We start from the raw sequence: 24,468 nt of genomic DNA, 5'->3' as shown, positions 1-24,468 counted from the left end.
AATCTTACAGCGCGCCATGTTAGCGGGACCCCAAGGTGAACTCTGACCCCTTTTTGGAATACCGTTCCCGGTGAGCCCGCAGGCCTGGGGATTGTGCCGCCGAGCCTCTTGGGACTGAGAGGGGGGAAGTTCCCCTCTCCACCTGCAGCCTGTTACTTGTTACAGGGTTTTCCATTTTTTCTGCTGGCCGTCGTTCTATTTTGATGGCTTAGCTCCTGTTGGGACTCATGGACTGGGTTCCGGTAAATTTGAAAGACTCTGGCGGAGTGCCTTCGCTCCTCCTGCCCTACCAGTTTCCCCCCTTCTATGCACATGTTTTTATTGTGCCTTGGCACTCAAGGGAGTGCATGTTTGACCCCGTTTTTGCGGGACCTTGGCCGTCAACGGGCGGGGCCCCGTCCTCCGCACCCGTTGTGGGTCGGGGAGCTCATCTGGAGGGACGGGTGCCCCCCCGAACTGCGGGGCCCCCCCCCTCCAGCGCCTGATGTATTTTGTTGTCTTGTTCATGTTCCTGCTCTTCCCCCACCCCCCCCCCATCTGTGAGTCATGTGCTATTGCCTTCTACCTTACAGGGCATGCTGTCGGACAGCCGATGGTGTGGCTGGGTCTCTCTCTCACTTCTGTCCTGGGTTCGTGGGTCCTTGGATCTGACACCTCATGAATGGCTCCTCTGAAGATCCTTACTTATAACGTTCGCGGCCTGAGCTCTCAATTTAAACGAGGTAAGTTGTGGCTTGAGTTGCGTAGGCTGGGTGCACAGGTAGTTTTCTTGCATGAGACACATTTCTCCCCCCAATCCATGCCCAGGTTGCCCACTCACTTACATAGTCAGTGGTTCCACAGTCACTCCCCGCGACCAAAGTCCGGGGGATTCGTTATTGCACTCCACAGGGACTTTCCGTTTGTGCTGACTGACGCCCTCTCTGATACGCAGGGTAGATCCATCTTTTTGAAGGGGACGCTGTTTGGCCGCCCATTGACATTGGCCTCCCTCTATGCCCCGAACTCGGGTCAGCTGACCTTCCTCGAGTCCACCCTGGACGCTCTGGCCACGTTCCGGGAGGGCCAGCTGATCCTCGGGGGGGATTTCAACTTTTGTTTGGACCCTCGCACTGACACGTCCTCCGGGCGCTCAGCGCACTCGTTCGCGGCACACCGCCGACTCCTCCGGTTGTTACAGTCGCACGGCCTGGTGGACTGTTGGCGGCTCCTCCATCCCTCGCTGCGGAACTATAGCTACTACTCGGGGACTCACGACTCCTATTCGCACATTGACATGCTCCTCATTGACCAGTCACGCCTGAACTCTCTGGCGGGTGCGGACATCTCCGTCCGCACTCTCTCAGATCATGCTCCGGTGACGGTGCAGATGGACTTTTCCCACCACAAGGACAGGGAATGGACATGGCGACTGAACGAGAACCTGCTGGACGATGCTGTGGTGACCGCTACTGTGACTGACACGATTTCTAATTATTTCCGCGAGAACGACAGTGTGGACGTTACCCCGACGGCGATTTGGGAGGGACACAAGGCGGTTGTCCGCGGCGAGCTGATTTCACAAGGGGTGCGACTGAGAAAGGCCCGCTTGGCAGACCTTAACCGGCTTCTCACGCAAATTCGAGATACTGAACTGTCGCACAAGCGTTCGCGGGCGTCGGGGGCCCTCCAAAAGCTGCAGGGCCTGCTGGAGGAGCTGTCTGCTCTCCTGGAGGCTCAGATACGTAGCAGACTGCAGTACATATCACACAAATTCTATGAGTTCGGCAACAAATGTGGGCGCCTACTGGCCAGAGCCCTGCGTAAGCAGCGTGCCTCGACTCGTACCCCTCAGCTTCAGACCCCTCAGGGCCCGGTAACACAAGATTCCTTCCCGGATCGCGGATGCTTTCCGGGAATATTACTCTCGGCTATATAACCTTTCGCCCCCCCCTATCGGATAACGCAACGACGGCTAAGAGTGACCGGATTAAACAATATCCGGAGGAGGCTGACATCCCCCATCTGACCTCCCGCTCGGTGAAGGCCCTCGAGCGACCCGTCATGGAAAGGGAACTAGAACTCGCCCTTAAGGCTCTGCCGAAGGGTAAGAGCCCGGGCCCTGATGGGTACACTAACGCATACTACCTAAAGTTCCAATCCTCTCTGCTGTCCCCGATGTGCAAGTACTTTAACGCACTGGCCTTGGGTCCCCCGACCACCAGAGACGCCCTTCTCGCTCACATTACTGTTCTCCCTAAGGACGGCCGAGACCCCACACTACCTAGCAGCCACCGACCGATTTCGTTAATCAATACGGATGTCAAGATCCTGGCCAGGATCTTGGCAGACCGTCTGAAGCCATTACTGCCCTCGGTTATACACCCTGACCAGACTGGGTTCATAGCGGGGCGGGAAGCACGAGACAATGCAAACAGAGCGCTCCAAATTATACATTGGGTGGGGTCCCACCCCCACCATCCACCCTGTCTCTTGCTGTCCACGGACGCTGAAAAGGTTTTTGACAGGGTGGATTGGCTTTACATGCATCTGGTCTTGAACCACTTAGGCCTGGGCCCCCGGATGACGGGTTGGGTGGCGGCGCACTACGCCTCTCCTGAAGCCAGGGTGAAGGCTGGGGGCTTTCTTTCCCAGCCCTTCCCAATCTGCAATGGGACGTGCCAGGGCTGCCCCCTTTCGCCGCTACTTTTCGCCCTGACCCTGGAGCCGTTTTTGGCGAACCCGGATATTGGGGGGGTTACGGTGGGCCCCACGGAGCACCAACTGTCTGCCTACGCGGACGATGTCCTTTTTTATGTCACTAGACCTCAGACGTTGCTCCCTGTGCTCATGTCCGAGCTCCGGTCCTTCCATACACTTTCCAACTTCAAAATTAACTTTGACAAGTCAGAGATCCTGCCCCTCTCTATCCCTCCGGACATGGCCACGACCTTGCAATCGTCCCTGCCGTTTACCTGGTGCCGCTCCAGGCTTAAATACCTGGGGGTCTACCTTTCCGACTGCTCCGCGGAAGTGTTCGGACTCAATTATGTACCCCTGCTGAACGCAATTCGCAGAGACCTGACGGACTGGTCCAAACTGACGCTGACATGGATTGGGAGGGTGAACGTGCTCAAAATGAACATCCTGCCGCGGATCTTGTTCTACCTGCAGATGCTGCCTGTGCGTTTACCCAGGTCTTACTTCTTGAACCTCAACAGCCTATTTATCCGTTTTGTATGGAATGGTAAGCACCCCCGCCTGGCCTTTCCCCTCATGTAGCGTTCTAAATAGACGGGGGGCCTGGGGATACCCGTGATTCGGAGATACTACGAAGCGATTGCTTTGCAGCGCATCATGGACTGGCATCACCATGCTCGGGATAAGCTCTGGGTCCCTATGGAAAAATATATGGCGGGCAGAAACCTAGCCCATGCTCTGTGGCTCACCAGGGAGCACAGAGGCCTCTCCTCATGGGTCTCCCCGTCCACGACCCACACCTTGCGGGTCTGGGATGACGTCAATGCCAAATTACAGCTGTCGGCAGCGATCTCTCCACTGGCGCCTCTCGGAGGTTTCCTGTGGTTCCTCCCGGGGGAGGATGTTTCCTTCTTCGGGACGTGGGCGAACAGTGGGGAGACGCGCTGCGGACGCTTCGTACAGGAGGGGAGGATGCTGCCACTCTCGGAGCTCAGGGAGCATTATGGGAGGTTCCCAATGGACGTGTGGCGTTATCGCCAGCTGACCCACTTCCTCCTTCCTAGGTTGGAGACCATCCGTTCTCCGACTCAGGTGTCCCCCTATGAGAAACTTTGCATCTCTAAGCACCCGATCCAGCATTCTATTACACTACTGTACCAACTTCTTAGCCCTTCGGACCAGGAACCCAGACCCTTGTTTGTGAGAGAGTGGGAGAGAGACTTGCAGTGCACCTTTTCTGAACAACAGCTGACCCATGTGTACCAACTGACACACAGATCTTCCCTGGTGCCTCGGACCGCTGCTGGCGGGGCTGCGGAGACAGGGGCACCTTCCTCCACATCTGGTGGGGGTGCCCGCTCCTGCGGCCATTTTGGGTAGACATTAGGGCACAGATCTTGGCGAATCTGGACGTGGATGTTCCCGATGACCCACGTCACTGTCTCCTGCACGTGCCCTCCATCCCTCTTAGCGGATATAGAAAAAGTGTCCTGCCGCATTTGTTGAACGCTGCCCGCCGCCTGGTCCCGGTGTTCTAGAAACAGACTAGGGTGCCTGATAGGGCGGCTTGGATCTCACTGTTGAATACTATAATGGCGGCTGAGGAGTGGATGGCCCGATGTAAGGACCGCTATGACAAATTTTATACGAAATGGGCAGTGTGGATATACTATACGGCCTTGGGTGCCGGCGGCCCTGTGCCCGCACCGGTCGCTGATCCTGCTGTATGATGGATTCTAGCCACAGACTCTTATTGACTTAGACATGGATGAAATGTTGCTGCCTTGTTGTTCTATCTCTTCTTATCATGACAGTGCCTCATGACCTCTGGACTCATTTTTTCCTCATCCCTCTGCCTTTCTTCTTTGACTTTCTGCCCCGCTCCTCTCTGCCCCCTCCCCCCCTTTTTCTTTTTGTGCTCTCCCCCCCCCCCCATCCCCTCACGTTCTCCTCTTTTTCCTCCTCCCTTTGCTCTCTGGCCTTGGCTTCCAGTCTCTTACTGACCCACCCTTGTTGTGTATGGCACTTATAATGATGATAGATGTGTTTAAATGTTGCCTGGGAGGGTTATCGCCCTTGCCCTTACTAACTTGTTGCCATGCATGAAGCTCTCTAGCCTTCTGGACTCTGTGGCCTCAAACTTTTAAGTTGCACTACGTGATACCCTTGAGGAGAACACCTCCTTATTTACTTTGTTGTCTTACCTCCCTTGCATTTCTGTGTGTTTTCTTGTTTACTTTTTGAAAATTTTTTAATAAAGATTATACAAAAAAAATAAAATAAATAAAGTTGTTTATTTACATTGTTTCCTCAATACAGTATTAAAGGCCCAGCGGTTGTAAAGCCCCTGAAGAAGCCCCTTTGGGCTAAACATGTTAGGACTATCACTCATTTTACCGCTTTAAAAATGAGAACAAGACTATGTTAACACAATGCTGGTTTATTATGAAATATTTTAACTTTTAAAAGTACATGAAATTGTAAGTCTGTCTCTTAGCACCCTAAAAGTCCCATATTCATTTTTCTTGAGAAAAAGTTAACTATTGTGTATAGATTTTTTTTTTTCGATTTGTGTCCCCTTTCTGGTATTTTAGCCTTGCTTCCTGTCTTGTTCATAACATTGTCACCAGGGCAGTAAATGAGGGGAAATTGCTTTAACAGGAAAACAATGCCAGTAAAACACATTAGTATTTTGGGGTCAGAACCTCAGTTTCCTTGTTACTGCTGTATGTGTCCCCAGTAGAGATTTCTTATTACTTCCTGCCACAGTGAGAACTATGTAAACTGAACAGGATGTAAGAGAAAATGATGGAGGTCCTAGCTTCCTTGGGTTATAACAGTTTCCTATTCTATCGAAAAAAAGAAGAAGAAAAAATTTCTGGCTAGAGATACAAATTTAAAGCAGTATTAAACCCAAATTTTTACACTCCATTCACACTTGTGCGACTTGTCATGCGACTCTGGACATACCCAATGTTTTCCAATGATAACCATTCATATATGTGCAACTTAAAGTGGTTATAAAAGCAGGTGTTTTTTTTTATCTAAATGCATTCTATGCATTAAAATAAAAAAGCGCCTGTGTGCAGCAGCCCACCTCATACTTACCCAAGCCCATCACAATCCAGCGATGTGTACGAGACTCTCCCTCCTCATTGGCTGGGACAGCGGTGGGCGCCATTGGCTCTCGCTGCTGTCAAAGTCAGTGAGCCAATGAGAAGAGAGGGGAGGCAGGGCCAAACCAAGGCTCAGTGTCTGAATGGACACACAGAGCAGCAACTCGGGTGCCCCCATAGCAAGCTGCTTCCTCTGGGGGCCGGAGCGCCACCAAGGGACCCAAGAAGAAGAGTATCTGGGCTGCTCTGTGCAAAACCACTGCACACAGCAGGTAAGTAGAACATGTTTTCTATTTTTACACAAAAAAAAAGACAAGACTTTAGTATCAATTTAAAGTTGCAGCGACTTTAAAGTAGTTTGTGTGCTACTTTGGTCCAACTTTCATGCTACTTGAGGGCCATAGATTTCTATGTTAACCCTCAAAAGGGACAAGAAGTCACATCCAAGTCGCACCCAACCAAAGTTGCACAACTTTGGAGCTGTAAGAATTGTGAATGAAACCTTATTATATTGCACTTTACAGATTCTTAGATGTGATGGCTGCATTTCCTTACTTAGGCTTTCTTTCTTCTATTTTCATCTGGGGATCCAGCAAGTTTGTTTTTCACAAGCTCAAGCTTTCCAGCAGATTTAGTTTACATGGATGAGACCAACCACTTAACACTGGCAGGAGTGATTAAAGCAATCAGCTTTTATTTATTCATGTAAAACCTTCCTCCCAAAAAGAAATGGTTTGCTGTAACTGATTATAAATGGTCAGCTGGAGTTTGGCTGCAATTTGTTAATGTATCTAAATCTGCTAATACATTTAAATCTACCCCCAGACTGACAGTGCTGCTGTCCCTCCTTTTCCCATTCCTCCAGAGTTGTGTCTCACTAATCTAGGAGGTGTATTACTGGCCAGATCACCAGGTAAAAAAGCCAAAGAAAAAAAAATCTAATGATTGGTAAGCTGCAATTGATGACATTTTTGGTTTTGGGTTTAATACTGCCTTAAGCCCAAATATGACTTTTCCCCACATATTTTGTAATTGCTGAAAGACTGAACATGGGGACATATAGTAGAAAATATTCCTTTTACTGTCTATAGACTTACGTCTCTCTTGCGATGATCTTATTTCCAATAGCTGCTTGTACCGCAATTTCAAACAGTTGTCTGGGAATAGATTCACGTAACTTTTCACAGATTGCTTTACCAACTGAATAGGCTTTTTCCCTAAATAACAAAAGATACATATTTTTTTTTTTACTTTTCATCATATCCAGTAGCCCAATAAAAATGTAGGCATACAGATATTAGGCACCTGACACCCCAATAACTATTGTTCTAACATACTAAAGCTTAGTTCACTGTAGCTTTCATGGTAAAAAAAAAAAAAAAAAAAAACACAGCGTTCACCATGCACGCTAGTGGCAGTGTTGGCTATGTTGCACATTTTAACATCCTTTTTTGTTTTACTTTATTTAAAAGTATCACATAGTGACATTTCATTCATATCATATTAGAAAATAAAATGCAGTGCTACCTGTAATTACTGTGATGACTATACAAAACTAATGGCGGCACCCTCCACTGAGGGAAAATAGAAACAATCTGTGTGACTACACCAAAAATAAATTCATAAATAGAAAAAAAAAACATAAAAGCAACTGATATGCATATAAACCATCAAAGGACAATAAGTAAAAACTCACACAATAAACTGAGCCATTTTGTGACTGTCATTTGATGGTTTATATGCACATCAGTTGTTTTTATGTTTTTTTTTTTTGTTATACAAAAAGGGAGGATGTCCCCATTATTGCTCTTGTGCTACTATTAGTTTGAGGCACAATATAGTTTGTATATGTTTTGGTTTATGAATTTTTTTGTGGTGTAGTCCCACAGATTGATACAATTATCCCTCAGCGGAGGGTGCCACCATTACTTTTGTATAGTCATGAGAGTAAATTACAGGTAGCACTGCATTTTTATTTTCTACTATTATTGTAGACGTGGAAACACCTCAATGTTGGCTGCTACCCATTCATTTTGTAAGTTTTGTGTTCAGTAGTGTGTTTGCACAGTAGTTTTTCATTAATACATTTTTCATTCATATCACGACACAGCAGCGTGGTGCATTGCACTACTGTGCGGTGATATGCGGTACCATCCAGTGCACTGTGAAAAAATGCAGATATGCTGCATTATTTGCACTAAATTACACTGCCCATAACACCAGTGTTGTTTAAACAGGGCACATAAGAAGCAAATACAAGTTTTATAGGCAGATCACTACACAGAGTTTGAATGAGCCCTTAGGACTTGTTCACACCCAGTCCATGGAGTGCCACTGACCTGCAATGATCAATGCAGGCTTAACATGGGCACAAAAAATAATTGTTTCCTATGTTCCCTGTTGAACTATATATGTGTGGTGGTGTGTGCTGCGTAAAAAAGCAAGCATGCACGCATCCTACACAGTCACGTCACCTGCACTTTAGCGCTCAACAGCACATAAGAGTTTAATGAAATATCATTTTGTGAATTTTCAATAGAGCTAATGATGTGCAAAATCTAGTGCAGCTGTGGATGATGGCCAATCAGCTTCTAAATTCAGCTTGTTCAATTAAGCTTTGACAAAAAAAAAAAAAAAAAAAAACGGAAGCAGATTGGTTTCTAAGCAGAGCTACAGGAGATTTTACTCTCCAGTTTTAGTAAATCAACCCCAGGGTGTAGTAAGATGCTTAACGCATGTGGACTGGTGTGAAAGATTCTCTTTAGCTCAACTATTGCGCCCACAGAGCGGTAGACAATTCACTCAGATGTCTCTAGAACAAAGTTTGCACTATATTAAGTGACTAATGTCCGCATTGTGTAACCGATGCAGGAACAGTTGCTTGATGATCATATATTTGTGCAGACAGGGTCAATAAGTAAGCAGCCAGACTAAATTACATCAGAAAGTGTAATGATTAGTCGGAGAAATAGGGCTTAAATGGCCAAAGCTGACCAATAACTGGAAAGCCTTAATGTGCTGTGCGTTTAGAGATGGTATTCTGCGTGCGTGGGGGAGGATTGGTGGGGTGGTACGCCTGTCACAACACAATAGCAAAATGGGAGATCACTGTACTAACATCACTTTTGTTAGTACAGCTATCGGTCAGTGTGATCATCAAGCTTTGACAAAGCATTTGCAGAGCTTTCAGAAAGCGTTGTTGATGCTGTCAACAAGCTTCAAGAAATGCTGGAAGCCTGCTAGCAGCTTGTTTAAAGTGGCAATCAACATTCCCATTAGAATCTCTGTTCAACATTTACAAACTGGAGCTAAATGGTAATCTAAAATCTTCAACAAGCTTTTATACAAGCTGAAGCCTGTATGAATAAGGCCATAGTGTTTGTTTATACTCTTTTATTAGTAACACTTCTTACCTATGTACTATAGTCACCAGTTCTTCCACAGGACGCCCATTCAAAAAAATATCCATTCTGACCAGGTTAGCTGCTTGATAACCAGCATCCTCATAATCAAAGCTGAAAGGATAGAAAAAATGCACACAGTGGAATAATCATTGTAAGGCTAGACCTAACCATGCCGTACTGGGTGAACATTGTTACTGCAATCCAATATTTTACACAAAAAAATAAACCTCCCACAGGCTAAAAAAATCTGAAATCGCTGCAATGTACGTGAAATACACAATTTTGTTACTTTCTCAAATTACAATACACAGTTTCTACTCATACATTACCAAACAATGTGTCCTGTGAAACCAAAAATCAGTGAATAAATTGCCCTTTGGTAAAAAGCATTAACCAAGTCAATGCAGAAATGTCTTTCTTTTCAGCCTGCAAAAGTCTAATAATTTACTGTATAGGCCTGGAAAACCTAAAGGTAAATCCAAAGCCAACACTTTTTTCCACTTTGGATGGAGCAAGGAATCGTTAAATCCCCATTAGGTAGATACCAGAGTTTCATGAAAATATGTAGACATTGAGAAAGTAAGAGACTTTTTCCAAAGGAAAGAATCAGCCTTTACAATATACAGAATGAGATAATGTCTGTACAACTTGCCTTGCATATCCAGATGACAGAGACTTTAGATTATCATAAAAATCCACCACAACTTCATTTAAAGGAAACAGATATTTCACCATGATCCTGTGCTCATCAATGTACACAAAACTTTTGTGTTCAGCACGTCGAGACTAGAAACACAAATATATTTTAATTCACATATCTCTTATTCAAAATTTTCAGCATACAGGATGGTGACATTTAACATCAGGCAACATCATATGTAAAACCAGTAGTGGAAAAACATAAGGGAAAAACCAGTGAAAGGGATGATAGGAGGCAATAGGGAAAGTGGGTATGGGGAGAGGAAGAGAAAGCCGACAGAAAGAAATTGCGTCTTCCGGAGGATATTTTGGCTTTAAAATAAGAAGGAAAACATAGGTTGAAAAAAGACACAACCAACAAAAAAAACAGTAGACCTGGGTATTAGATCAAAGACCTGAAAAGCCTCCACAGAAGTAATGAACTTACACAAAATGAAGTACAATCTAACATGAAAGTTTGGTTAGTATGAGGGTATTTAGGGGATTCATTGTCGGGATAGGGCATGGAAGCTATCAGAGTCCCTGTGAACTCACCAGCATGACTATAAAGTGAAAGACTTTTCACAAATACAGGGAGTGCAGAATTATTAGGCAAATTAGTATTTTGACCACATCATCCTCTTTATGCATGTTGTCTTACTCCAAGCTGTATAGGCTCGAAAGCCTACTACCAATTAAGCATATTAGGTGATGTGCATCTCTGTAATGAGAAGGGGTGTGGTCTAATGACATCAACACCCTATATCAGGTGTGCATAATTATTAGGCAACTTCCTTTCCTTGGGCAAAATGGGTCAAAAGAAGGACTCGACAGGCTCGGAAAAGTCAAAAATAGTGAGATATCTTGCAGAGGGATGCAGCACTCTTAAAATTGCAAAGCTTCTGAAGCGTGATCATCGAACAATCAAGCATTTCATTCAAAATAGTCAACAGGGTCGCAAGAAGCGTGTGGAAAAACCAAGGCGCAAAATAACAGCCCATGAACTGAGAAAAGTCAAGCGTGCAGCTGCCAAGATGCCACTTGCCACCAGTTTGGCCATATTTCAGAGCTGCAACATCACTGGAGTGCCCAATATCACAAGGTGTGCAATACTCAGAGACATGGCCAAGGTAAGAAAGGCTGAAAGACAACCACCATTGAACAAGACACACAATCTGAAACGTCAAGACTGGGCCAAGAAATATCTCAAGACTGATTTTTCAAAGGTTTTATGGACTGATGAAATGAGAGTGAGTCTTGATGGGCCAGATGGATGGGCCCGTGGCTGGATTGGTAAAGGGCAGAGAGCTCCAGTCCGACTCAGATGCCAGCAAGGTGGAGGTGGAGTACTGGTTTGGGCTGGTATCATCAAAGATGAGCTTGTGGGACCTTTTCGGGTTGAGGATGGAGTCAAGCTCAACTCCCAGTCCTACTGCCAGTTTCTGGAAGACACCTTCTTCAAGCAGTGGTACAGGAAGAAGTCTGCATCCTTCAAGAAAAACATGATTTTCATGCAGGACAATGCTCCATCACACGCGTCCAAGTACTCCACAGCATGGCTGGCAAGAAAGGGTATAAAAGAAGAAAAGCTAATGACATGGCCTCCTTGTTCACCTGATCTGAACACCATTGAGAACCTGTGGTCCATCATCAAATGTGAGATTTACAAGGAAGGAAAACAGTACACCTCTCTGAACAGTGTCTGGGAGGCTGTGGTTGCTGCTGCATGCAATGTTGATGGTGAACAGATCAAAACACTGACAGAATCCATGGATGGCAGGCTTTTGAGTGTCCTTGCAAAGAAAGGTGGCTATATTGGTCACTGATTTGTTTTTGTTTTGTTTTTGAATGTCAGAAATGTATATTTGTGAATGTTGAGATGTTATATTGGTTTCACTGGTAAAAATAAATAATTGAAATGGGTATACTGTATATTTGATTTTTGTTAAGTTGCCTAATAATTATGCACAGTAATAGTCACCTGCACACAGAGATATCCCCCTAAAATAGCTAAAACTAAAAACAAACTAAAAACTACTTACAAAAATAGTCAGCTTTGATATTAATGAGTTTTTTTTGGGTTCATTGAGAACATGGTTGTTGTTCAATAATAAAATTAATCCTCAAAAATACTAATTTGCCTAATAATTCTGCACTCCCTGTATATTTTAAAAATGGTAATTCTTGTACTTGTACCCATAATTAACACCTTGGCAGAGTTTATTGTTTAGGTGAATGTGCCAATTCCTGAAGTATACAGATATTTATATTATTATACTCATGACCCCCACCTTTTGTATATGTATCTTGGGGTTCCTGTGCTCCACGGCTCATGCTGTCTCTCAACAGCTTTCACAAGTAAACACAATTTTCAGTGTTGTTTTGTCCGTCAGAGAATATGGACTAAGTGCTGTGATATGAAAGAGATTTATTTTTTCTCTAATTTAGGGTCTTTATAGGGTTAGTTTCAAGGCTGCAGATAACAATAAACCTAATCACCTGGTGTGTAATTCATATTTTATAGCTTAACCTCTTAACGCTGACTCCTCCCAGCCCTTTAAGAGGTTTTCTGATCATGTGACCGCTGTGACAACCAGTCACATGATCAGAAAGCTCCTGATCGCAAGCAGAGATCAGGAGCTTTCCATTAGCCGCCGGTAACTGTGGCGGGAGCACACAGGATGGGCACTCTCGGCACAGCTCTGTTTACATTCTGCTATATGATATATTTGTATGTTAAGGCCCACCTGCTGAAAGGACACATATTCGTACCCTGATCTGATGTTACAAACACTGCAGAGCTAGAGCACAGAGCTCAGTGAAACCTGAGTGAGGGAATGGATACACCCTCCTCTATACACTGTGATAGGGAAACATACACAGTTGAGGCTGTTAGTCACCTGCTATGTGCAATGAAGGGGGGATAGGCCATCACCTGTGAGGCTGAGCAGTCAACATAGAGTATTATCAGTGATAATATTCTCTCTAGGCAGATAGAAAGAGGAGAGATCCAAGAGAAATTACACTTTGTGCTTTGGATTGAGGCTAATACACACTATAAAGAATAGGATTTGTTAATTTTTCATGTTAGAGGTTTAAAAACACTTTAAAAGGGAACTGAAGACAAACACACATAATCCAAAAAAATACAACAGTATGTACTTCTAACATTTTAAAGCGTTATTGGGAATTAGTTTGTAACCTAACTTTTTACCTGTCAAACAGCTCGTCTCTCACTTCTTGTGTGAGCAGCCATGTTTACTGAGGGCAATTGCAGCCCTGGTCACAGTTTTCCTGCAATAGCCTGTGTTGCTCCACCTCGCTGGCCCATGAAATCTCGGGCATGCGCAGTACAATGCCTTCCAGTCGCGCATGCGCAGTAAGCAGAGCACTTTCGATCTGATGTGTTCAGGTTACTATAGCAGCCAAGCCCTTTGATTACATGCTGATATAGCAGGGCCAGTTCTCGGTCGCTGCTATAGTAACCACTACACAAGCTTACTGCACATGCGCAACCGGGAAGCATTGTACTCCTATTTCCGCCCTCATCCAGCCCCCTTCAGCCCTGCAGCCTATGTGCTTTCCTGTAACTTCCCTCAGCCCTCCTCCACTCTCACCGCCCCCCCCCCCCTCTTCGGCTTGCAAACTCTCACGAGAACGAGAGAAGAAAAAAAAAAAATACCTAAGTATTCTATCCCAGGATTCAGTGCGGGTGCTGTATAACATCACTCGCCGACGCGGATTTCAAGAACAAAAAGCGGAAGTAGCAAATAGAAGGTATTAGCTGCCACTAAATAAATGTTTTACTTTCTAAAAGCGAACACAGCAAGGGCACTAGATTTGGTAGAAAGAAAGAAAAAAGCATGACTAAAGGTCCGCTTTAAGTATAATTGATGCAAATCTATGGTCAAATTAAATGACATCAGTTAAAACCATTCGAAGGGGGGCATGTGAGGACGCACACTAGGAGAGCTCCGTTAGCCCCCCTTGCTTACCAGCACCAACAGTAGGCGGACATCCCCGTAGTCACAGAGGACCCCTCGGAGCCGATCCAGATCCCTGGATGTCTATTTTTTGGACACAGGGCACGGCCCTGCAGGCCTAGCAGGCAATTCCAAGATGGCACTGGGTGAGCAACCTCGTGCTGCACAGGCAGCTTCACCGATTCCTTCCCCGCAGATACGCCTGCTCTTACTCTCTCCCCCTGCCTCACCCTCCAATTAAGACAGCCGCGATGGACAGTCAGATTCGGAGAAGTATTGACAGATAAAGGTCTACGATCACACATACTATTGCTACCCACCAAAGCTATTTGCCCAAAGAATTGAGAAGGCCCTGAGGCAGGATATTGAGGCTATACAGGCAGATACTATGCATATTGGGGGGGGGGGGGGAGTGGAGACATTAGAGACATAATTGGAAGAGGTTAACCCTACTCTGCAAATGCTCACTGAGAGATGTAAATCACAACACCATAGGATTAACTCTCTATTGGACCAGATGGACGATTTTGAGAACAGAAGCCGCAGGGTTAACATTCACATTAGGGGTCTGCCAGAAGCTACAGCTCCCAGACATAGTTCCCACTCAACAAGGAAATTTCAAGCAGATTCTCGGTCGTGAGGCACCCGACCACATCGAGAGAGACCACACTCATAGAGCACTTCGCCCACCTTCTGAAGATCCAGATCAGCCAAGAGATGTTATATGCAAACTGCATAAATATTTCCTGAAAGAACGCATTATGTTCCACGTCAGAGGAGTTCGCTATGTAGACTTAGATGGAGCTAAATTATCCCTCTTCCCAGATCTCTCTAGGCGCACCATGATGCAACGCCGCAATCTCAAACCGCTACTTGAGGCCCTGCAGTATGCAAATTTGATTTACTGGTGGGGTGTTCCCTTTAACCTCTCGGTCACCAAGGATTGTAAACCGATTACCCTACGGAACAAGGATGATCTACTCCAGTTCTTGAAGAACCTTGGCCTTCCTTCCATGGACATCCCAGATTGGCGATCCTTACCAGAGATCCCACTAACATTTTCCACCAACCATGGCACTCTACTCCCCACAGAGGCAGGAATAAGCTCAGGAGCAACCCCCCTCGCTCAACCCCCACAACCATTCTCTCCCAGGATGAGATCCTGAGACTGTTGCGGACTTCCTATCTTGTCAGGATGTAACCCCTAAATTTTGCTACTACTGCTGTGGTAATCTATCTTACACCTCTAGGACACTGATGCACCTAAATCAATGCGGACTTTCTAGCGGATCCACACCTGATGCTGCACCTTCTTCCCCCAATGGGTCAAGTCAACAGTTATGCCCATTATTTGGGATTTCGCGCTGCTCGCTGACCTCCACTCCTTCCTTACCCAGAGACTGGGGTGGAGGCTACCGACTAGCGATGTTTGGCTATATCTACATGCCCTTGTGGCACTTTTTTTCTCATCTCTGAATGGTAATATGTGTTTTTATTGTTTAGGTTCTTATGAGTTCTCAGCACTCTCTAATTGATGGATCTGTTGCAGGTCTCTCACTGCATTGAACGAAAATCCGGGGTACCCCTTAAACATCCCTCAAGAATGGCTTAGTCGAAGATGGTGTCATACAATGTCCGCGGCTTGGGATCACCCTGCAAACATAGCAAGTTGTGATTCGAGACGAAACGCCTCGGTGCACACATTCTTTTATTACAGGAAACACATTTTCACGCTGACTCGGCCCCCCGCCCCCCCACTCACTTATATAGTCAATGGTACCTTGGTAACTCTCCATGTCCTAAGTCGGTCTAAGAGTCCATTTCCCTACATTTACCATCCCTTGACGGGAGGTCTTGGTCCTGGCGGATGAATGAAGATATTCTAGACAAACCGGCGGCATTTAAACAGATATCAGACTCAGACTATCTCCCTGTATTTTGCGGGGAATCTAATGGAGGATGCAGGACTGGCCCATGTTTGGGAGGGGCGTAAAGCAGTGGTTCGGGGGAGTTTATCTCTCAAGGCTCCAGACTGAAAAAGGCTAGGGAAGGGGAACTGCAAACTCCGCTTACGTAAATTAGGTCTGCGGAATTTAACCACAAATGATTGTTGACCCCGGAGCTGGCTGAGAACCTCAAAGCCCTTTGTTTGGAGCTCGCTAGTCTGCTGAATGCCCAGATTCGGGCCTGATTGCAACATATCTCCAATCAATTTTACGAGTTCGGGAGCCTCAGGACATGTTCACACGGTGGCAGGTACTCCTGTTATCCATCCCTCTAAAATTGCTGCAACCTTTGGCAATTACTATGCTCAGCTTTACAACCTCCCCGACATGCAACCTAGTCTTACAGAGGCTCAGAGGACTGAACACGTTTGAATATTTGGGGGAAGCTCAGTCACCTCAGCTTTCTACTCAAGTGAGTAAACAACTAGAGACACACATCACTCTGACGGAGCTGACGGCGGTCATAACAGAGCTCCCAAAAGGGAAAAGCCTGGGTCCCGATTTCACCAATGCTTACATTAGCAAGTTTCATTCACTACTGTCTAGCCCAATGTGCGCATATTTTAATGCCTTGGCCTCTGGTACCGGTATACCCAAGGAGGGATTGCTCGCTCAAGTCACTGTTATCCCTAAAGAAGCGAAGGATCACACTATCCCTAGCAGTTATAGACTGATCTTGCTATTAAACACTGATATAAAAATATTAGCAAAGATCCTTGACAACCGCCTCAAATCTGTCCTATCAACATTGATTCATCCTGACCAAACTGGTTTTATAGCTGGGAGAGAAGCTCAGGATAATTCCAATCATGCGATCCAATAAATACACTGGGCACAGTGGCAGACTAATCACCCACCCTGTCTCCTCCTTTCCATGGATGCCGAAAAGGCATTCGACAGGGCGGACTGGTTGTATCTTCGAATGGTGCTGACGAATCTAGGCCTTGGCTCTAACTTGCTTTCCGGGATAGCATCGTTATATGGCTACCCGGAAGCTCCCCGGAAGCTCGAGTAAAAGTAAATGGTACCCTTTCAGACACATTTCCAATTTGTAATGGAACCAGACAGGAATGCCCACTACCCCCCTCATTTTTTCGCTCACCCTTGAACCAATGCTCAATAGAATACGACTGAATCCTGACATTAGGGGTTTCTGTGTAGCAACAAGGGAACATAAGCTATACACAGCTGATGTTTTGTTCTAGGTTGTGGCTTTCCTGATATCGCACCCCAACATCATGGCTGAATTACAAGGCTTTAGTTTTCTTTCAAACTTCAAAATCAACTACAGCAAGTGAAATCCTACCTTTAAATTTCACCTCGGAGTTACGTACACGGCTGCAATCTTCCTTCTCCTTCACCTGGTGTCATTCTTCTCTAAAATACCAGGGGATTCATCTTACTCCCCACTGCTCGCAATTATATGCCCCTCTACTCTCCACTATCAGGGTAGATTTACAAAATTGGAACCGGGACACATTCTCGTGGATGGGCCGAGTCAGTGTTTTGAAGATGAAAGTGTTACCTCGAATCCTTTTCTTTCTACAAATGGTGTCCATCTTTGTACGCAGGTCTTTTTTTTTTTTTGACCCTCAACAGTTTGTTTCTAAAAAATATTTGGCATGGGGGAGGCCCACGCTTGGCTCTTTGCACATTGCAGAGACCGAAATGGATTGGGTGGACTGGGTGTGCCCGTTAGTCGTAAGTACTATGAGGTGATTGCACTGCAGCGGATAGTGTATGGGCACGTCAATGTACAGTATCTCACAAAAGTGAGTACACCCCTCACATTTTTGTAAATATTATACCTTTTCACGTGACAACACTGAAGAAATGACACTTTGCTGCAATGTAAAGTAGTGAGTGTACAGCTTGTATAACAGAGTATATTTGCCGTCAACTCAAAATAAATCAACACACAGCCATTAATGTCTAAACTGCTGGCAACAAAAATGAGTACACCCCTGAATGAAAATGTCCAAATTGGCTCCAAAGTGTCAATATTAGGTGTGTCCACCATTAATTTCCAGCACTGCCTTAATCCTCTTGGGCATGTTGTTCACCAGAGCTTCACAGGTTGTCACTAGAGTCCTTTTCCACTCCTCCATGATGACATAACAGGGCTGGTGGATGTTAGAGACCTTGCATCCCCCACAGATGCTCAAAAGGGATTAGGTCTGGAGACATGCTTGGCCAGTCCATCACATTAACCCTCAGCTTGTTTAGCAAGGCAGTGGTCATCTTGGAGGTGTGTTTGGGGTCGTTATGTTGGAATACTGCCCTGCAGTCCAGTCTCCGAACGGAGGGGATCATACTCTGCTTCAGTATGTCACAGTACATGTTGGCATTCATGGTTCCCTCAATGAACTGTAGCTTCCCAGTGCCGGCAGCACTCACGCAGCCCCAGACCATGACACCCCCACCACCATGCTTGACTGTAGACAAGACACACTTGTCTTTGTACTCCTCACCTGATTGCCGCCACACATGCTTGACACCACCTGAACCAAATAAGTTTATCTTGGTCTCATCAGACCACAGGACATGGTTCCAGTAATCCATGTCCTTAGTCTGCTTGTCTTCAGCAAACTGTTTGCAGGTTTTGTGCACCATCTTTAGAAGAAACTTCCTTCTAGGATGACAGCCATGCAGACCAATTTGATGCAGTGTGCGGTGTATGGTCTGAGCACTGACAGGCTGACCCCCCACCCCTTCAACCTCTGCAGCAAAACTGGTAGCACTCATACGTCCATTTCCCAAAGACAACCTCTGGCAGGATGCTTAGCATGTGCTCTCAACTTCTTTGGTCGAACATGGTGAGGCCTGTTCTGAGTGGAACCTGTCCTGTTAAACCGTTGTATGGTCTTGGCCACTGTGCTGCAGCTCAGTTTCAGGGTCTTGGCAATTTTCTTCTTGGAGCAGTGGCTGGTTTGTTGTTTAGAACCTGCAGCCACAGAACACCAAGGCAAATGGTATTTACTGCTAGCAGCCCAAACTTTAAAAGACATTATTTCAAACAGTGCATCAAAAATCAACACGGCTTTACAATTGAGAATTTTGATCATACTTGAACAGCTAGATATTGTTTTACAATTGGCAAAATATATTACATAAAAATCTGAAACTTACTTTGCTTCTGGTGATAAGGTAGCTGTTTTGCAGGCCAGCACCCGACACCCGGTTATATTTTGTGCCTCTGCCCATATCCTTAACCGCAACAGTGCACTTCACAGAAAAAAATATAAAGCTTGCATTGCTTTAGCTTTTCCCAGTTTAAATCTATCCAGCTATGCCTTGCTTAGAAAAAGGAGAGACTGCACACAGGAATAAAAATTCCACTTCTGAAATGTAATATTCACTAATATACTATATTTGAATTACATTTTTCTTCTACTTCCCAGCCATATCAAATCTTCATAACGGCTTATCTATAGAAACAGCTGTGTTAACTCTCAGCTGAATGTCAGGTTGTCCTAAAATAAACCATTTAGACCAGTGTTCCATATCATTCTTCCTTCCAATCTCTTATCTATGAACCAACTCTTATACTCCCCATTGCTTCGATTAACGGCAATGGCTGACTTAAGCAGGCCATACATGGGTCAAATTCTGAAAGAAATTCCTTACAAAAATCGGAACTAAGAAATTTAATTTTAATTTTGCACCATTAGTGGGCTGCAGCAATGGCCGATTTTTGTGTTTTGAGTGATCGGGCATGTTAACATTTTTTGGAAAAACAAACAAATTTCTAAATCGAAGATGGTAAAAGTGTGTGAAAAATATAATCAAAATAAAATGTGCAAAAGTTGTGACCTGGAAAGAAAAGAAGAAGATTCCCAGCCACGAAAATTCTTTTCTGTAGCAACATGAGGGGAAATCGAAGGGTTGGTTGGTCGAATTTCAAAATCAGTGGTGGCACCTTTGGATCACAAAACCCACAAAATTTCTGATTTTAAAATGAAAATACTTTCTGAATTTGGCCTATGACTGGCCTGCATTAGAGTGGAATAGCCCAAAGAGTGAAGGTCCAAAAAAGGGGCAATGAAGTCCAGATCTTGCCTGAGTCAGCCCAGCTATATAGAGCAAGGTAGCTATAAAACTGCTATAAAGTATAATGGCAAAGATCACAACTTCCATAAAAAAATTGTTTCAATAGTTACAGATCTTTTTTAGCATTAAAATAAATAAATAAATAAGAACTAACCTGGCAAAGTGACATTATCTTTCCAAGGTAATCATCTGGAGAAATGATTGTGCCCACTATCATAGGTTCAAGGTATTCGGACACTACAGTTTTATCAGGAAATTCACAGGGGTTTACAATGGTTATTTCTTGTGCTCCATATTCCTAAACAATCACAAATCAGAAAAGCTTTGTGACGTCTATACAACAATTATAATATATAAACAGCTTACAGCAAGAACTGCACATAAATGATAACATATAAAACAAAAGAGTGCTCAGGGTACTTTTGGATAACAAAGTAGCCATAAAACTCCACTTAAGTTTTTGGATAGAGTGAGGCAGAGTTCAAAACCCCACTGACCCAGATAGCACGCAAATGAGCTGCAAGTTTGAAAATGACTAGCTAAGCTATTGCTAGACCTGCTAGGCTGTACAAGTTTATTGCACAATTGCAGCAAACCCGCACTGCATGACTCCAGATCAACTTTCTTTGCAAACATTCTGCTAATCTGCTGCAAGTTCTGGTTCAGTTATGCTGTAAAATAGTCACCCGCCACAGGGGTCATTGTAGCTGAATTTGGAAAAGTTGCAACTTGAACTTGTGCTTCAAGGGCTCCACAAGTGTACAACTTGCAAGTGAAAATGTGCAGCAAGTTAACAAGACTTACAGTTCAACACTGCCACACATTTGTGACAAGGTATCCTCACTATCTGGGTGAGCTATTACAGCAAACCAAAACGGGTGAGATCAAGTGACTTAGAAATATGAAGCATTTCCCTGCCACCCACTCTCTCATGGGTTCCCTCTGGCCAAAGACACAAGAAGCTGAGATCTTAGTTTAGAAACGTCTGTCAGGACCATGCTGGAGGCAGGAGAAACTGATGGGAAAGGACCTTTTAGCTACTGGCAGAAGCTCTGGAAAATGTCAGTGGATAGAAATTGAGATGATGGCTGACCTATAAAAAGACCAGGCTGAATAGAATAGGGAGCAACAAGGAAACTGAAGAGTTTGTGATGAGACTATGATGTGCACAATGTTATTCAGAGCATTAGAGGAGGACCTGCTAGCCTAAATCAAACATTTTATGTGACAAGACTGGAAATTAATTTTCAATTATATAGGTAATTGTTCCTACACATATAACTAATAATCTGTGCAACTAACAGTTCATGCTTGCCAATATACTCAGTTAAACATGATTTATGGGGTATTGATAGAGATATACTTGTAAAGTAAGCAAGATGTATTATTTTACAGGCAAATGTATGTATGCATAACGGAAAGATATGTTAACAAGCAACGATACTGGGTTAGAAAGAAAACGGGTTATGCAAGCATGTAATTTATGCAACTTAAAGAGCCAAATGTTTTTTTATCTATAGCACATTATGGGAATACGTAGTTAGAACTTCAATCTGTGTCCCTTCACTTCCTGACCAACTAACATAATAGGAAGTGAGTGGAAATCTCTTCAAAGTGAAAAGAGACTGTCTCTTAGATATCACAATAACAGCTGTCCTTGTTTGAAGATTACTTCCTCACTTCATCTTCCATTGACAACTATAACATTTAGGATTTCCCCTCACTTTCTGGATTTGAACCTTTGTCGGTGCCCTGTGATTAAATGTGTGAAAGACCAGTTTTTCCAGAAGAATCACTAAATAAGGAATGCAAATATTTTACCCTGTATTTTTTTTATCAATTTAGTTCAGGTTCTGAAAGGCAACATGTACTTTTCCAAATATAGGGATAAGTAATAGGTTCACTTGAGAGTGCCCCATCTGTTCCCTGTCCTCCCTTGTTACTGGAGACAAGAAATGCCTAGTTCCTCCAAGTATGGGTGAACATGCAGTTTCCTTCCCACTACTACCCATGATGCAGTGCTGGACAATACACAGATGTGGTTATGGTGGGGGTTGTTTCTTAGGCTTTTGTTAGCTCCAAATCAGGCTCAGTGAAGCTATTGGAAAAATCTGTTACTTTGTCCTGAATGAGATATCAAGTTCACTTTAAAAACTTAGAGGCTGATTTACTAAAGACGTAGATATTCTTTGCATAATAAATTGCACATGATTGGATAATTGAAGTGGATATTCACACAATTTGTCTGTGAAGATTCACACCTCCATTAAGGAAATCATCCTCTTAAAGTTTAGTCAAACATTTTTTTTTTTTTTAATAAGCACAAGGGGCAGTACTTACTATCAATGTTAAGTGTTCCTTGTGATGGTGGCTGCTGTGTTAGCTGAAATCTGAAGTCCTCTAAGCCCAACCCCTACCCCTGAAGCGGTAATCTGAATGAAAAGCATTCTATGAATGGAGGACAGGTGGATGAATGAAAGTCGGCCTCCTTCATTCATAGATAGCTTTTCATTTATGGCTTCTAGTGAATCAAGGAGGTGGATGGAAAGGGTGGGCGTAGGCGTAGTCAGCACTTTTGTTGAATGCCTGTTACAGATCTCTTAGCTCTATTAACCCCTTCCTGCCAACCACCTCCCAGCCCTTTAAGAGTTCTAAAAGCCAGGAGGCGGAGGCAGGCATGATTGGCTGTCACAGCCGTCACATAATCAGAAAGCTCCTTATTGCAAGTATGCATTGGGCGCTTATCGATCCCCATCAGCTACTGTGCTGGGAGCGTGCAGGGAACATGCTCTGAGCACAGCAAGTTGTTTATATGGGGCCGCTCAGCAATAAGGCCACCTGCCAAGAGGTTGCATATTTGCGTACTGTTGGTGCCAAGGGGTTAACCCCTGCAACACTGAAAGATAAAGCACAAAGGACACTTCACCTTGATATAAGTACGCCCCTTTAGCTGATTTAAAAAAAAAGATATGGCTTACACCTCTTTTTGTGTTACTACATAGATAAAGTGAAATTGTAAGCACATTGAGGGCAGGGTCTAAATGTACAGTATGTATAATGCTGCAAAAATTACCGGCACTATGGAAATAAATAGTAAATAAGGAGTAAAAGTAGCTCTGTAGACATCTTACCTTTATAAGTTTCGGCGAGGATAGCACAGCTTTGTATGGGACTGTTGGTGATGTCATTATCACAGATGCATTGTATTCCTGCTCCAGCCGTTGGTTGAAAACCTCCATATGTAGAAGCCCAAGAAAACCCAACCTGTGCAGATATATAGTTAGTAACAGATGTAATTTATGTAGCTACCAGTTTATAAGAGTGGCAACGAAAAATAGAAAAAGCTAGGCAACACAAATACAAAGTAAAGTTTTAGGTTTTATTTCCCCAAAAAAAAAAAAAAAAAAAAAAGAAGATATGGGTGGGATGTAAATTGGATTGGTAAATATTTATTAAATGCTAGCTGAACAACAATGTATTTGTTACTATTTTTGGAAGCATCTTCTCCCATAAAAAAGCTAAAAAGGAACTACTGTCAAACTGACACATTTTCAAAAACTGGCAGTAGCATTGAAAACATACCAGACATAACATGATTAAAGAGGATTCCAGGGATGGAGATTTTATCCGTACTTACATTGGTTTACCTTGCATCAATGTAACTATGCATATATCATTCCTGTGGGATCCCCTGGAAGCTGGAAATCCTTAAAGTAGACAACACTACCACAGTGATCTCCACGTGCTTCCTGGCCTGTACCAAGTGACTGCCTTGCGAGTATTGGTTACTTCTGCTTACTGAACACAGGAGGTCACAGGGGGCACCATTCAGAGACTGCTATGCATTTTCTCAATATAAGTAAAGTTTTCTCTGATTGACTGAGGTGGAGAGGCAGGTTGGTGATGTCACAATCTCCACCTTGTCCAATCCGAGAATGGTTAGCATTTATTGAAAAAATGCATAGAGTTTTTTTTAATAGTGCCCATGCTGAGTACACAACCTCCTGTGTTCAGAATGGTGCAGGGCAGCCACTCGACATGGTACCCATTAGCTAGCAGCAATCGCTGTAGTAGTGGTGGCTATTTCAGTGATTTCCAGCTTCCAGGAGGATCAGTCAGGAATGCTGGATCAATATAAAAAATATACCATACCTGGTATTCATCTTTAAACTGCCATGCAGTAAAAGGTTTGTCTTTTTTTTTTTCTTTATTCAATAGTTTTTTTTGTACAAAACAACTGAAGTACACAAAGTCAAAAGATGCTGCAACATGTTCATATACAATAACATAGGCCAATATATACATACAACAAAAAACTAGTCAACTAGAAGGCAATAACAAAGAGCCTACAGAAGGCAGCATTGTATCCATAAAACTAAGCATAAACCACAATGTGATAATTAGCATTATTTATTACATAGAAGGTGAAGAGAAAAAGAATAAAGACAAGATGGGGAAAGGATAAGAAGAGGAAGGTTGGAGAGGAGCATCTTGGAACTCCTGAAATAATAAATTGAAAGCCAAATACGGGCACTTGTGATTTGTAGGTCGA

The 24,468-nt window shown here is 44.1% G+C and overlaps 1 protein-coding gene across 1 annotated transcript in view; it reads right to left on the bottom strand.

Annotated features, from left to right (window-relative positions):
• The window catches only part of GUF1 (GTP binding elongation factor GUF1), a 136,295-nt gene that overhangs the window by 23,746 nt on the left and 88,081 nt on the right, over positions 1-24,468 (bottom strand). The window contains exons 12-16 of the mRNA XM_082272230.1: positions 23,048-23,180; positions 20,071-20,214; positions 9,852-9,985; positions 9,209-9,310; positions 6,893-7,012 (exon numbers count right to left, since the gene is read on the bottom strand). Of these exons, the coding sequence (XP_082128356.1) occupies positions 6,893-7,012; positions 9,209-9,310; positions 9,852-9,985; positions 20,071-20,214; positions 23,048-23,180 (633 nt within the window). The remainder of the gene's footprint in view (positions 1-6,892; positions 7,013-9,208; positions 9,311-9,851; positions 9,986-20,070; positions 20,215-23,047; positions 23,181-24,468) is intronic.

The sequence above is a fragment of the Pelophylax lessonae genome (assembly GCF_965119305.1).
Source record: "Pelophylax lessonae genome assembly, chromosome: 1".
NCBI classification, from domain to species: Eukaryota; Metazoa; Chordata; class Amphibia; order Anura; family Ranidae; genus Pelophylax; species Pelophylax lessonae.
The sequence above is the reverse complement of the archived record's forward strand: the minus strand, read 5'-3'. Positions and strand labels throughout refer to the sequence as shown.